Source organism: Aphis gossypii, chromosome 2, assembly GCF_020184175.1.
Source record: "Aphis gossypii isolate Hap1 chromosome 2, ASM2018417v2, whole genome shotgun sequence".
Taxonomy (NCBI): domain Eukaryota; kingdom Metazoa; phylum Arthropoda; class Insecta; order Hemiptera; family Aphididae; genus Aphis; species Aphis gossypii.
The window spans coordinates 51,578,384-51,594,611 of NC_065531.1; the positions used below are offsets into that span (position 1 = coordinate 51,578,384).

General features: G+C 25.7%; 3 protein-coding genes across 5 annotated transcripts; 1 reads left to right on the forward strand and 2 right to left on the reverse strand.

Moving 5' to 3' along the window:
- Nucleotides 1-746: 746 nt before the first annotated feature.
- LOC114128246 (28S ribosomal protein S21, mitochondrial) lies at nt 747-1,396 on the reverse strand. The gene is given in 3 exon segments (XM_027992721.2): nt 747-996; nt 999-1,170; nt 1,245-1,396. Coding segments are annotated over 2 exon segments (261 nt in total). The 5' UTR covers nt 1,156-1,170; nt 1,245-1,396; the 3' UTR covers nt 747-892.
- A 1,560-nt stretch (nt 1,397-2,956) lies between these two features.
- LOC114128222 (nucleolar complex protein 2 homolog) lies at nt 2,957-7,137 on the reverse strand. The gene is made up of 13 exons (XM_027992691.2): nt 6,799-7,137; nt 6,273-6,532; nt 6,041-6,150; nt 5,841-5,956; nt 5,602-5,765; nt 5,242-5,469; nt 4,990-5,178; nt 4,797-4,916; nt 4,595-4,726; nt 4,297-4,512; nt 3,954-4,211; nt 3,777-3,886; nt 2,957-3,189 (listed from the first exon to the last, which is right to left on the reverse strand). The coding sequence occupies exons 1-13, from the start codon at nt 6,935-6,937 to the stop codon at nt 3,054-3,056; spliced, it is 2,178 nt and encodes a 725-aa protein (XP_027848492.2). The 5' UTR covers nt 6,938-7,137; the 3' UTR covers nt 2,957-3,053.
- Nucleotides 7,138-7,935: 798 nt separating this feature from the next.
- LOC114128215 (chromatin-remodeling complex ATPase chain Iswi) lies at nt 7,936-16,142 on the forward strand. Of its 3 annotated transcripts, none has more exons than XM_050200665.1 (21): nt 7,936-8,212; nt 8,315-8,461; nt 9,498-9,569; nt 9,643-9,821; nt 10,307-10,546; nt 10,621-10,762; nt 11,541-11,828; nt 11,887-11,955; nt 12,024-12,133; nt 12,205-12,370; nt 12,430-12,570; nt 12,859-13,053; nt 13,111-13,392; nt 13,623-13,735; nt 13,811-13,937; nt 14,050-14,163; nt 14,400-14,525; nt 14,598-14,697; nt 14,795-14,946; nt 15,025-15,185; nt 15,677-16,142. In XM_050200665.1, the coding sequence occupies exons 2-21, from the start codon at nt 8,354-8,356 to the stop codon at nt 15,936-15,938; spliced, it is 3,147 nt and encodes a 1,048-aa protein (XP_050056622.1). In that variant the 5' UTR covers nt 7,936-8,212; nt 8,315-8,353; the 3' UTR covers nt 15,939-16,142. The 3 variants fall into 3 exon arrangements, with proteins under 3 accessions (XP_050056622.1, XP_050056623.1, XP_027848482.2); XM_050200666.1 differs by having other exon boundaries at nt 9,498-9,566; XM_027992681.2 differs by having other exon boundaries at nt 7,936-8,111.
- The last annotated feature ends 86 nt before the right edge of the window (nt 16,143-16,228 follow it).

A 16,228-nucleotide genomic window follows, 5' to 3' on the forward strand; every position in this document is an offset into this window, starting at 1 on the left:
TACTAATTAGTGCTCCTAGATACAATAACAATTTTCATAGTACACCTACTTCTCTTCATCTTTTCTATTTTCTTTTTTTTATATTTCCCTATGGGTTAGCCAATTCTATAGTATCATATTATATACCTTTTATAAGAAGAAGTTTTCTTATAAGAATATAAAAAATTAAATAAAACCTCTGGTGTTATGTATTTCAGTCGAGATATAATATTAAGTAGGTACTGCTAAATGTAAACACTATCCTATGCTTTAATAACAATATAAATAATCATAAAATATACTTTGTATTATACGCTGAAAGAGTTTTCCTTCAGAATCATTTTTCTTAAACAATCATTTTGATTTCATTGAATCCTAATTTAAAACATACATGATACATTACAGTGACTTAATCCATGTTGAGATACATTCGATATCTTACTGTACCACAGGGCTATCAATTCTATAGAAATTTACATAAAAAAGGTTCATTTATAATTATGCTATAAATTCAGTACTGTCTAACTAATATAGCAGGGGTTTATAACACCTGTTTTGTGTTACTAACTTGAGTTTACTTATATAATAATTAAGTTATTGTACGAGTAAGATATGTAATAAAGTTACTCAAGAGTTATTACTAAAATAGAATCTTCATAATTTCATTTACTATAAGACATTATATTTTTCACATATTGGTAATTGGATTGTATACTACTCATAACTACTTAATGGTAAATTTATCATAATAACAAATAATTTCAATATCAATCAAAATAATTATCTAGTATATTGAATTTAAAATTTACAAAATATTATGAGTATAATAGTATATGATACTATAATATTACAATATTTATGCAAACAACATTGTATGTTAAAATATTTTAAAAATAATTTAAGCTTAACTTGATTAATAACATCCAGGAAATGGCTCTGGTCGGTTTTTGCGTAGAACAAAATTAATCTTCCGCTTCATGTCTTCATCGTAAATAGCTTTACATTTCTCATAGTTAATCTCCTTCTCATTTGCGTGGGCTTTTCATAAAACATTGTTCTTCTGTACTGATCCAAGAAACCTTCAGAACCCATTATTCGGTTCAATATACGGCAAGCTTCGTCCACATTTTCATTACGTACCAACACAGTCCTCGAAATGAATTTTAAATGTTTCATAGCAAGTGTTAATAACTAAAATGTAATGTTACAATATTATTATTTCTGACAATTTAAATTTTCAAATAATAATTAAAACTTCGCATTACCTCAATTATAAATTGTAACTTATGATTTAGTACTTGAGTCTTGAATTATTATTATCTAATAAAATTATCTTTAATAATCAAGATATCACAGTATCAGTTTCAGACAGTGTAACCACAAAATAAAATATATAATTCATATAGGTATGTAACAGAAGCATCTTACAGATTGATTTGCTTCCGGGTGGTTTCAGATTCTGATTTCTGAGCGAATTAATGAATAATGAATATCAGAATATAATACTGATTAATCGATTTTACATTTTTTTTTTTTTTTTTTGTGAAAATGCGCATGATTTATAGTCAAAAAATTCTTCAATCTTCAATTTTGAAGGTAGTTTCTAATAAAAAATTGGATCTATAGTTGGTACTATGAGTGGTCAAGATAAAAAAAACTACTACTAAGTAATTTCCGCCAATTTATTTTAGCACTATCGTTCTTAACTCGTAATACCCCTTTCAATGAAAAAAGTTGAAAAAATAAGGTTGGAACATTTGAATTTTTTACTTTAATTGTTATATTTAAAAGTTATAATTATGACGACATTAGTCACATTCCCACGTAAAATAATATTTCTTAAAGATTAATTATTTTGTATTTTTGTTGTATCCCAAAAAGGATTAATTTCAGAAACTTTAAAAACTAGGTACTATTGATTCAATTTTCATTTTATATGCATTCAATATCAATAAAATTATCGAAATGTTTAGATTATATAAGATAACTTTACAAGCATTTGAAAAATTTAAAAACAAATACAACGATATCCCACACAGGGTATTTTATTAGCAATTTAAAAATATTGAAAATAAAGATACATACTTTTTTTTTTATAAGGGATTGAACGTTTGAAGTTTAAAGGATGCTTCGCCTAGTTCACTTGCATGTATTGTCACCATCACAAAAAGATATAAAAAAAACAATATAGTAAAAACAGTTTTATACAGGCAAGGACCACTCAAGTTGTAAACTGTAGGCTATACTGCTATAACACAAGTCAAGCAACCAAATTTTTACACTAGAATGAGGATGTTTTGAACTATGCTACATCCTATTATTTTTTTGATGTCAGAATTACAAAAAAATTAATTTAAAAACACAAAAATAACATGTTTTCATTTAAGTGATTGAAAAATTAAAGATAATACTGCATAGCCAGTTTTCCTTTGCATAGTGGGAAAATATAAATGTGTTTGAAGTGTTTAACTTAGACTACAGCTCTAATGATTTTTGTCTATGTGAAATGGATTTTTCTGTTACACTAACCCAACCTATATGAAGACCACATATGTATATAAAGTATCCTCTTAATGAGGTATACTAATCATAGTAAATACTGTAGCATGTAAGGTACACCTGTACACTAGACAATATACACGGCAGTACAGTAGAGCAGTAACTTATATTGTTTTTTTTTTTTTTTTATTTAGACACTTAAAAAACTTTCATAACGATAAATATTCAATACGCCTTGAGTATATACTCCATATATCAAATCTACAAAATAATAATTGTAATTTATTTGCATTCTATATATATAAATATGTTGAAGCAGTTTGGAAAAATAACAGAAGTGAAATTTCAAAGTCCAGACTCCTATTAACTATAGTAGTACAAAAACTGAAAAGAACCAAAATTAATTTAGAAATCAATTCACATGTTTCATAGTAAAATGGCTACAAATACAAAATAGTACAGTAATTAAAATATGCAATTGACATTTTTAATTTTTTTTTTATTGTGAATAATTAAAATCAATACTTAAATTACTAGATATTTAACTTGAAAAGTAAATAATATCAAGTCATTAATTAATTTTCATCATCATCATCATCATCATCATCGTCATCTTCTTCTTCATCAATATCATCTTCTTCATCATCATTATCATCTTCTTCATCATCATTTTCATCGTTTTCACCTTCACTCTTTTCATCCTCTGAAGACCTAAATCCAGACAATAACAGTATTATTTTTTAATATGCAACTTTTAGTTAATAAAATGTAAATTAACAATAATAAAGTTAGTGTTTCTTATAAAAAATCACTTTGTTCAGTCACCAAACATAAATTTTGATAATTATTATTATTTAGGTATTACAGTAGAACTCGGATAATTCTAAGCTGAACTCAGCTGAAGGTATGAATGTAAAAACAAAACCAAAACTTCGAAAGAAAAGTTGTGCCTTTTTTTTAGTTGCAGGCTCATAATTCTTATTCCACTAACAGAAAGGCGTCGGTAATTTTAGAATGTATGTCACAAAGTACAAACAGTGAGACAATAGAACACTCAGAGTATTGGATGAATATTAGAAGGCAGCCTCATTTGCAGTACAGTATTTTATAAGATTTTGCTTTTAATATTGATGCAAAAATATTAATTTAAAAATGTTTGAAGTATCCAAGTCCTAGTGTAAAAAGAAAGTTTTACTATCATTAAATCTAGTTCCGTGTATTTAAAAAAGTAAAATGTTAATCTTTTGATGGACTTAGTATAAAGATTAAAACTGAATTTATCTACTAAAAAGTCTTACCCAAAATTAGGCTCATATTCTTCATCATCAGAAGGAAATAGTTCAGCTGGTCCCCCACCATTTTCTTTAGGTTTATGTTTCTTTAAAGTAGGAATATTGAATTCTCCAAGCTAAGAAATTAAAAATGAATCATAAATCACTCATAAATAATTTTTTACTATTAGTTAATTAACTTACTGCAATGTTATTTGTTAATTTTCTAGCAACTTGTTGCTGATTTATTTTAAACCAACTATCATAATATTGAGACATAGGAGTACCAGCTAACTTAATATCAGATTCCCATGCTTCAATACCTTTTAAATCATGAAGTAAAAGTCCACTTTTTCCTCGTTTTTCACTTAAAACAGTTGATGTTTCTTTCACTTTATCCAACAAAGTACGTAACTTTCTTGTATAATTAATATTTTTACAATTTTTAAGAAACTCTTTCATCTAAATAAATAATAGTATTAATATTAAAATAATTTTGGTTTTAACTTAATGATGTAGGTAATTAATAAGTGTAAATAAAACATACTTTGATAATAAAAGGTACAACTATATCAGGAAAACTGATTGTATGTGCCTCAATAACAAGATATTCCATGAAAGCACTATGAACATTTTCTATAACTGCATCTTTAAATACATTTTCCTGTAATTGTGATTTTGACAAACGTAAAATGCAAGTAAAGTCCATTGGTCTCATTGAAGTTTTTGAATGTTTCTTTTGAAAATCTACTATAGTAAGCACCTTAAAAATAATAATAATTAATAAATTAAGCAAACAATTTTGTTCTCACCTCGTAGAATAAGCAAACTTAATCTATAAATACCTCTAAAATATGTGGTAGAATTGGTATAAATTTTCCAGTTTCTCTACTAAGCTTAGTTAACATTGAAATACAATGAAACCTTAATGGCAAATATTGTACTGTTGGTATGAGTTTAGAACACCCAATAATAATCTAAAAAACATAATTATTATTTATTAATCAATTAAAAAAAAAAAATTAAATTTCTGTGTAATGGGTATACTTGAACAAGAGGGTAAACCAAAGTTTGCAATTGTTTCTTATTTAATGTAGCACACAAAACATCTGTCCACAATTTAAGTGAATATATATACTGCCAATTGTAAACTGATTGTATATTTTCCTAAAAAATGTAAATAAAAATAATTAAATAGCAATACAAAATTGTATAAACAAAAAAAATAAATTTAATATACCTTTTTTTTTAAAGTTACAGCTGATCGAAGATGAATGGCTAATTGTCTAATATATAAAAATGCATGATTATAAGATACTGATTCACTGATAGTAAACATTTCTGACAATGATTGTCTCATGAAGTTAATCCCAGGTAAAGCATTTGGAGTAACAAACTTGCTATTTGAAATATACCCCACATACATAGCCTAAAAACATTATTTTCAATAAATAACATAAATATTTTCAATTAAGTATTTTAATTTAATTACCTTCAGAATCATTTCCAAATAAGATGATAAATCACTATTAGCTAACTTCAAAATACACAAGAAAGATACTACTTTAACTGTTTCACTTGCATTAGCACTCCATAGTGCTACAAATCTTTTCAAAACTGGTTTCACAATTGTAGGAAGACATGATAAAAATGGTATCATTTGGTGGTAATGCTTTAATAGTACACAGGTAATGTCTTCACTAGAGACTGTTGTTAATAGCTAAAAACATTTAAAATTATTCCTAAATAACTTAAAAGGTTTAATGAGTTAATTACACATTTTTTTTTTTGTAAAATGAAGATAAATTAACCATTCAATTATTTAAATATTAAAAACAAAAATTGTTATTACTCTAGTTAGATCTGTTAAATATGAACGTAGAGTCATTTTCACTTTCTTCCAATGCTTTGATTTAGAAATCATGGTTTTTGATGATGTACCAGGAGGAAGTTTCAAAAATTTCAAAAGGGCAGGTTGCAAATCAAACATACACATTTGAAGAACTGCATTGAATACTAAAAAAAATAAAACATAATTAAAAAAATGTTTAGTTTAAAATAATATATATATATATATATATATATATTTACCTGAGCTTCCTTCAACTTTATAACATGTTGGTTTATTAATTTCATTTGCTGTTATACGTTGAAGTGCTGCTGTCATTGCTTTAGATGCTGTAGTAATATATTTGAGTTTTTGTTTTCTAAAATTATAATTTATACTCAGTTTTCTATGTACCTATAACCATATTAGTAAATGGATTTTATTTCATATAAATTTATCTTACGAATTTTGAAGTTTTTGTCTCCAAGTCTCTATCATTGACAAAGTAATAACAGTTAAATCTCCTCCATTATTACTTGGTCCTTCATCAAAATCGCTTTCATCACTTCCAATCTAAAATATTCAATATAATTTAAATTAACAACATATCATGATTAAAATTAGTAATTAGATCAATAATGATTTCTCTTTACATTTTATTTACTTCAAAAACTTACATATTATACATTACTTACTTCTAAATCAGTAGGTGGCTTATGTATTTTTTCTGATTTTATTCCTTCCACATCATATTCATCATAATCGTCATCATCATCATTTAAACTTTCATCGTTATCTTGTCCAGGCATACTTGTCAATTTTTTATCACATTCCTTTAAATACTTATAGAATTCTGGGTCAGAAGTTTTCAGTTTTTCTAAATCTTCATCCAAATCATCACTATCATATGCATTACCATCATCCTCACTTAAACTTGCATCATGATCAGATTCGCCTAAAAAAAAAAGGATAGTAACAACAATTATAAAAAACCAGAATTTGCACTAATGTGCAATTGCAGTACAACACAAATTGAGCAGGTCTAAACTGCTAAAAATTGAGAATGGTATATTGGCTATGGTTAGTTAGGGGGTGGGAATGGTATTCTCTCATACCAAAATGTGTATACAAGCTAAATTCTGGTATCTACTTGCTGAGTTCTAAAATATTGTTAGTGCAAACCCTGTTGAAGACTATGGTATCTAAAAATAATTAACTCACTGTTAAATTCAATTGCATCTAACGATCCATCATCGGAATCATCGATACTATCGCTCATCGTTCCATTTTTTTTAGAAATCACTTTTGTAGATTTTTTGTTTTTTATTTGTTTTTTCTTCGAGACGCTTTTAGGAGCCATGTTAAAAGACAATTCAATACTAACGGAGCGCTCTTGAATAAATATCTTATTCACTTTGTCAATGGAAATTGGAAAGTATTAAGTTGAAATATAATGAAAATTGGAAACAAAAAATACACGTGTTGTACTATTGTTTGTAAAAGTTTTACACTATCACACTTGAAATTTGAATACTTGATAATAATATTAAATTTAATACCATGCGGCATGCATGCCATTGAGTAAATAATATATATAAACATGCATATTATCAAAGAACAAACATATTATCGAATCTTTATTATTATCTGTCGACAACAGTGATACGGGCCACACTGCCTTTAGTTCCAAGAAATATTTGTTCTAATGACCATTTTTTCCATAAACAACTTATGCCACCAGGCACCAGCTAATAATTACAATCATGACAAAATAGATTACAATTTTATTTTGTTCTAGGCTCATTGTTCCAAACTATATTTATTCCAATTTTTATTATTTTCAAATTTAATTTATACCCATAGAAATATAAAACTACAACTATATATACTATTTATATATCTATGGTTTATACCAGGGATTAATATATAATACACAGATATAGATAAATATAATATTATATTCTTATAATATATTGAATATTCTGATATCTATTCTGTGTGATAAACCGTGTTTGGAACAAATGATTTTTTGAACAACTGTTATTCATCTTAAAACATTCATTTATGAGAATAATAATTATTTGTAATAACGAGATATCGAAATCATTATTTTAAAGGCCAGTATATTTGTTTTAATTCAAAAATATAAGTGCACAACTTGATTTTTATTTCATTAAAAACTAGAAAAACATTATTTTTTAATCAAATTTACTGATATTTCTATATATTATTTTGAAAACTTGAATAAGCGTCTTAGAATAGATGATGCCGATGTTGGTAACACTGCATCAGAATGTTGATTGTTGACCGACAAGGACAACAATACTACGATTACTACGGTATACTATATTGTATAGTTATCGAGTTACTTGTTTGACGACTGTTACACTGTTTGTCCGTTGCGGTTGGTTGCTGTATGTTGTTGACTACTTTTTATTTTTTTGTCTCGCTTCCATTTTCGCGGTTTAATCGTGGAGTGTAGTTGACTATTACATATGCACTATTGTTTTATACTCTAACGATTATTACCAAAGGTTTGTTGATACTTGTTAGTAGTTAATCTGTTTTCAACAATATTTAATAACATTTTTTTAATAAATCATAAATATTAATTGTATCCATTTAGCCTAATAGGGTAAGTATTCAATACCGTATATGAATTTTTCGAAATATTTTCATGCCATCTTTATATAACTAACGATCGTAATTCTAATGGTAATGCATGTGTATTGTGTAGTATAATCGTAGCGTTGTTCCGGTAACTGTATTAATTGAAATGGATAGTCCTGACATGGAAATTGAAGACGACGATTATGAACCGGCTAAAAATACAAAATCACCTGGCAAAAAAGAAAATTTGAATAATTCAAAAAAGGAGAATACTGTTAGTATTAAAACATTTTATTTTAAATGTATAGCTACTATAACTGATCCCATGATGTCTAATAATTTACATAATTAATTGGTCATACCATTGGAAGCTATTTTATAATATTTTAGAATTCATTTTCTTGAGTACTGATTTTCTAACAATCTTAGATAAACTACTACAAGTAATGTTAGCACTTATTTTTAGGAATATTTTGATCTCATAATTTCCTATTAAACTACCTATTATAAATTTCAAATTCATGTTCAAGTTGCAATTTCATAAAGTATTAAGTAGGTATGTCTTTTGTTAACAATAAACCAAACTTCCTGTATGGTTTTATTATTATTATTTACCTTCTCATTAAACTTCATTACAAAAATATGAATTGATATTAAGTATTTTTAATATTTACCTATGTAAATTGTAACTAAAGTATAAAAATTAGGTAAAATAAGGTTTTAACATTCAGAGAGCCAGCAAGTTCTTTTTGTTTCATACAATTAGAAGAAGTATTTATATTGAATATAAAACAGTGAAATATCAAAAAAAAAAAACCATTTCCATCTAATGTTTGGAAGTTTTCAATCTTCTTACATGAATTAGGTAATAAACTTGAAAACTCCAAGAACATGTTAGTAAAAAAATACCTCATGTACAGTATATGTACATACCTTTACGTCTGTATTTACATAATGAAAAATGATAATAAATACTAGTAGCAAATGTATGTTTGACATAGCTGGTATTCGTTTTAACTATACTCAAAATTGTTTTTTTTAATGTACAATTATATGGACATTTGCCTAGTTCTAAGCAGTGTATCATTTTAACTGTGCTTATTCTAAAGATTTTTACTGTATACTGTAAAAGTAGAATATAAATTTAGAATGTTTTACTTTTGTAAATGGGATAATACCCATTTTTGTTATTTTTACTCTTATTAAAAAAGGTACAAAAATGAAAAGTTGCCCTTTTTCGGTTTTTCACATTTAAGTATATTTTATTATTATATCTTACTTATCATTTTTAATTTAAATTAATTTTTTAGAACAATTCTGGGTCTGAAGATGAAGTATCTCCTTCCAAAGAAAAAGATGGAAAAGTTTTTGGTGCTAAAGTTGTAATAACCATTCATTAATAATGTTAAATGAATGTTATATTAATTTTATTGATAATATTTATTAATTTTATAGGAAACTGACCGTGGAAAGAGATTTGATTATCTTCTCAAACAAACAGAAATCTTTGCTCATTTTATGACAGCTAATCAAAAAAAGGATGGATCAAGCACTGCTAGTGCTAGTGGAAACACGCCAAAAAAAGCTAAGGGTAGACCTCGTAAACCTAAAGCTGAAACTGGAGATTCAGCAGAGTAAGAATTTTTACTATTTTACTTTTAAATACTGAACTATTGATAATATTTTTTAAAAATACAAGAATTTTTCAATTATTTCAACTACCTGCTTATCTAGAATGTAGTTAACTTCAGTGGCAGGCCAAAGAGCACTATTTTGATGCTACTGCGTCAACTTTTTTAAGGGGGTTGTGATATCATTATTTGTTCCTTCACAACGTATTATCTTAACCTAATATAACCTCAAAATTTTTTAGACTTTTATAACTAAAAATAATAAGATAATATAGATTTAAAATTAAGTTAAATTTTTCCATTCAAAATTAAATTACTTTATATTATAAGTATAAATAATGCATAGTACGTTGTAAAAATTTACAGCTATAGAAATATAATTACATTTTACAAGTAAATATTAAACTATTAAAATAATTAAATATATTATGTTAAATATTTAACTTTTAACTATGTAATTAAATTAAATATCATATTGTCTTGTATAGCCTTCGTCATCGCCAAACCGAACAGGAAGAAGATGAAGAGTTATTAAAGGAATCATTGGCAGCTGACAAGTACATCACACAGTTTGATGAATCTCCATATTATATACAGAATGGGGAACTACGTGATTATCAAGTACGTGGTTTGAATTGGATGATATCATTGTATGAAAATGGAATTAATGGTATTCTGGCTGATGAAATGGGGCTTGGTAAAACTTTACAAACAATATCACTTTTAGGGTGAGTGATAATATTGTATTTTGTATTTGGCAATTTTTTTCAACAACTTCTTTATTATTATTATCTATTTGCAGATACATGAAGCATTACAGAAATATACCTGGACCTCATATGGTTATTGTTCCTAAATCAACATTACAAAATTGGGTAAATGAATTTAAGAAATGGTGTCCTACAATTCGAACTGTTTGTATGATCGGAGACAGGGATGCACGGGTATGTTTAGGTTAACTAATTGTAATGAGTTTTATTGAATAGTATTTGATTGTTAGCATAAACTATTAAAATTGCATTGTACATGTGTGTTGTTTCCATCCTACTACTGCATACCAAAATATTCTTTCAACAGTTTTGTTTTTGTGTGTATAGTTTAAATATTGGAGTGAAATTGCCTATTTTCAAACTCAAAGGTAAAAACATTTGTTGTTGTTTATTTTACAGTATTTAATTTCTAAACGATTTATTAATATGTAAAACTTTAATATTAACAATGTTCATAACCTCTAAAGATTAACATTGTTCAAAAAACAAGAGTACACAGATAATGTACTTACTTTACTGTTTGATATTGGTAATTTGACTATAAACTTTAATGTAATGTTTAAGCTGAACACATATGATTGTAATTGTTGATTATATATTTCGGTATTTTATCTGTTAGTGAGATGAAACCAACACTTGCATGTATGACATTCTCTTAAATATTGTTGTATTTGTCAAATAGAATTTTATGAAAAAAGCATTCAAATCTTATAATATAGAAAATATTCTATAAACCAAACATTTTCCATCTGAAAAATAAAATATTTTAAACAGATACAGTTAAAATTGTATCATATAATTTGAATGAATATGCCATACTAAATAATTTGATAATACTTTTAATGTGTTTTAATTTATGTAATAATTAAAAATACTATTAAAATTTCAGAACCTAGTATTTTATCTATATTTTACATAATATTAATATATAAATTCTTAAAATATATTTTAGGTTAAATTTATTCGTGAGACTTTTATACCTGGAGACTGGGATGTTTGTATTACATCTTATGAAATGATTATTCGCGAAAGAGCTGTATTACGTAAAATTCAATGGAGATATTTAGTAATTGATGAAGCTCATAGAATAAAAAATGAAAAAAGTAAACTATCCGAAATAATTAGGGAGTTTGAAACTACAAATCGATTATTGTTAACTGGTACACCATTGCAAAATAATCTGCATGAATTGTGGGCATTATTGAATTTCTTGCTGCCAGATGTATTTAATTCATCAGATGTAAGTTATAACTTAATATAAATATTTTTTCTAAATATTAATAGGACTTTTTTAACAGGATTTTGATTCTTGGTTTAATACGAACAATTGCCTTGGGGATAATGCCTTAATTGAACGACTGCATGCTGTAAGTTTATTCTTATTAAAACAATATTTTAATTATACAAAATATAATTTATTGTAATGTCTGCATAGGTATTAAGACCATTTCTTTTAAGAAGATTAAAATCTGAAGTGGAAAAACGTCTGAAACCTAAAAAAGAAGTCAAAGTTTATGTTGGCCTAAGTAAATTACAAAGAGAATGGTAAATATATGACCAATAGTACTTTAAACGTGTTAGTTGAACATTGTAAGTTAATCATTTGTCTATTGCAGGTATACAAAAGTATTGATGAAAGATATAGATGTAGTTAATGGTGCTGGCAAAGTAGAGAAAATGAGACTACAAAACATTCTTATGCAGCTACGAAAGTGCAGTAACCATCCATATCTTTTTGATGGTGTTGAACCAGGCCCACCTTATACAACTGATGAACATATTGTATGACTTATGAGACTTACAAAAGAAAGAAACTATGATTTAACAATATGGTGTTTTAGGTTTTTAACTGTGGCAAAATGGTTGTATTTGATAAGTTATTGAAAGCTTTAAAAGAACAAGACTCCCGTGTACTTGTGTTTAGTCAAATGACACGTATGATGGATATTTTAGAGGATTACATGCACTGGAAAGGATATAATGTATGTATTAATTATTATAATTAATTCTATTAAGTAGATTATTTGGCATTAACTTTCATTTAAAAATTGTTATCGGATTTATCATGAAATATTAAATATTTATCAAATCAAAATTTACAATTTGTATTTTAGTAAACATTAGTTCATATTTCTTAAAATTCTTTTATAAATTAACTATTTTGTTTATTTTCTAGTTAAATTATTAATCGATAAATCATTATATTTTGAATTTAATTTATCTTTTTGTAGTATTTATTTAAAAAATTAATTTTACATATTTATTTTTAGTATTGTCGATTAGATGGTCAAACCCCTCATGAAGATCGCCAACGTCAAATTAATGAATACAATGAACCAAATAGTAAAAAGTTTGTTTTTATACTTTCTACTCGAGCTGGTGGTTTAGGTATTAATTTAGCTACTGCAGATGTTGTTATTATATATGACTCTGATTGGAATCCTCAAATGGACTTACAAGCAATGGTTAGTATATTTTATTCTTTTAAAATTTTACAAACTATTAATAACATTTTTAATTAGGATCGAGCTCATAGAATTGGACAAAAAAAACAAGTTAGGGTATTCCGTCTTATCACTGAAAATACTGTTGAAGAAAAAATTGTTGAAAGAGCTGAAGTTAAACTTCGGCTGGATAAATTAGTTATCCAACAAGGTCGATTGATAGATAATCAGAAAAATACCTTAAATAAAGATGAAATGTTAAATATGATCAGACACGGTGCAAATCATGTTTTCCAGTCTAAAGATTCTGAAATTACTGATGAAGATATTGATACTATTTTACGGAAAGGTGAAGAAAAGGTATAGATTTATATTCAAATAATCATTTTAGTATTATGATATTATTAGGCATGTTAAAATAATTTGATATTCTAAGAACCGACTTTGGTTTATCAAATTCTACAGTTTAATATTAATATAAAACTATTGAATTTTTTTTTTTATTATTTATTTTAAAGCTTTGTTTGGAATTTATTGTTACATATCTAATAAGTAATTATTGTATAAAATATGGATTTATGTTTATTTAGACAGAAGAAATGAAACAAAAGTTGGAATCTTTAGGAGAGTCGTCATTGAGAAATTTTACATTAGATGCTCAAACAGAATCATCCTTGTATACATTTGAAGGAGAAGACTATAGGTATATTAAAATTGATAATTAAATTGCAAATGTTAAATATATTTATGTCATTTAATTTGGCTTAAATATTTATAGAGAAAAACAAAAGTTGACTGGTATTGGAAATTGGATAGAACCACCTAAACGTGAACGCAAAGCTAATTATGCTGTTGATGCCTATTTTCGTGAAGCACTTAGAACATCTGAACCTAAACAACCTAAAGTAATAATAAAAATTATATAATGTTTTATAAATTAATAATTATATGAGCTAATTCCATTTATATTTATAAATTTATTATTTAGTATAAAATGTATTTATTTAATTTCCCTAGGCACCTCGTCCACCTAAACAGCCATTGGTTCAAGATTTCCAATTTTTCCCTACTCGTTTATTTGATTTACTTGATCAAGAAATTTATTACTACAGACAAACGGTTGGATATAAAGTGAGTTTAAGTTTAATTTAATAAATTAGAATAAGAAGTGGGTTGACCTAAATTACTTAAACATTAAACAAACCTTATGTGATTTTATGTATATTATAAAATTGTTGTGTGTCAACATTAATTAAATTATTAAGTATGTATTACTTATCAACCAACTTAATAATAATCCTAAAATTAATTTAAGATTTTGATTCATTTTTAAATTAAATTTATTAAATAATTTTTTATTGAAACAGGTACCAAAAAATTCAGAATTAGGTGCTGATGCGGCTAAAATACAGAAAGAAGAACAAAAAAAAATAGATGAAGCACAACCACTCACTGAAGAAGAACAAGCAGAAAAAGAAGTTTTATTAACAAAAGTAAATTGTATTTTATTTTTAATACTTAATACCTAACTTATACATCCATTAATTATACTTATATGGTTTTAGGGATTCACAAATTGGAATAAACGTGATTTTAACCAATTTATTAAAGCTAATGAAAAATATGGCAGAGATGACATTGATAATATATCTAAAGAAGTAGAAGGTATTTATGATTTAACTGTTGTATTAAATTATTGATACTAATTTATCAACCTTATATTTCTGTACCTAAATAAAAACCAACTATAATTTAATTTTAGGTAAAACAGCTGAAGAGGTAAGAGAATACAGTGCTGTGTTTTGGGAAAGATGTAATGAGTTCCAAGATATTGATAGAATTATGGGGCAAATAGAAAGAGGAGAATCCAAAATACAACGCCGAGCCAGCATTAAAAGAGCTTTGGATGCTAAAGTAATGTATTTATATATATTTTTTTTATTCAAAAGATTTGTATAAATTTTTACCTTTTTCAATGATATGTTCCATTAGATGACCAGGTATAGGGCTCCATTTCATCAATTACGCATTTCATATGGAGCGAACAAAGGCAAAAATTATACTGAGGAAGAAGACAGATTTTTAGTTTGCATGCTTCATAAACTTGGATTTGATAAAGAAAATGTATATGAAGAATTAAGAGCAGCTATAAGGTGAGATTAGGTTAAATTATTGGTATAATAAATAACAGAAAATTCTAATACTCGATATTCAAATATTGTTAATGACACGTCATGTCTTAAATTAATAAAAAATAAAAATGTTAAATTTAATTTAATTTGAAAATTTATTTTATAATTGATAATTTTCAATATTCTTGATGATTCTCTAATATTATATTTAATAATTTTAGATATTAAATACTAAGAAAAAAATTGAAGCAAAACTAATCAATTGATATTCTAGTATAAAAAATTAATTTTATTCTTCTACATTTTAAAGTTTAAAAAGAGTAAAAGAATTTTTTTTTATATATTTAAACTTAGTTTCCTGTAACAGAATTATTAAATATTCAAAATTATTACATTCCAATGTAATGTAATAATTCATATTTATTTAAATAAATCATTTATTATAAGTCCTCTAATAATCATAATATTAACTATATTTTGAATTACCTAATAAAATTTAATTTCTGTTTTAGATGTGCTCCTCAATTTAGATTTGATTGGTTTATTAAAAGTCGTACTGCTAATGAATTACAAAGACGGTGTAACACATTAATTACACTAATAGAGCGAGAAAACCAAGAATTGGAAGAAAAAGAAAGAGAACAGAAAAAATTGATTAAAAAAAACTTAAAGCCAGCACCATCTCCTGCTCCAGTTAAAAAGAAAGCTGATAAAGTTGATAAAGCTGATGTAGGAGATCCCAAATCACCAGTTCCAAAAAAAAAGAAAAAGTAACAATCTTTAAAAGGCATGCATTTTTTAGTTTAGACTTAATATTTGTTTTTTTTTTTTTAACCATAAGTTTATGAACACATCTCTTATGTATTAAAATTTAAAAAAGCATTTATAACTTATTTTAAAAATAATTTTGTGTATATTTATAACAGTAACATTTGACATTTATTTTTGTTGTAATATAATTTGTATTCTTATTCCATATTTATTTTGATTACTTATATAGAAAAATTATTTTTAAATTATAAATGTAACTTTTTATATGTTGTGTTGGTTTCCCTTGAACAAGT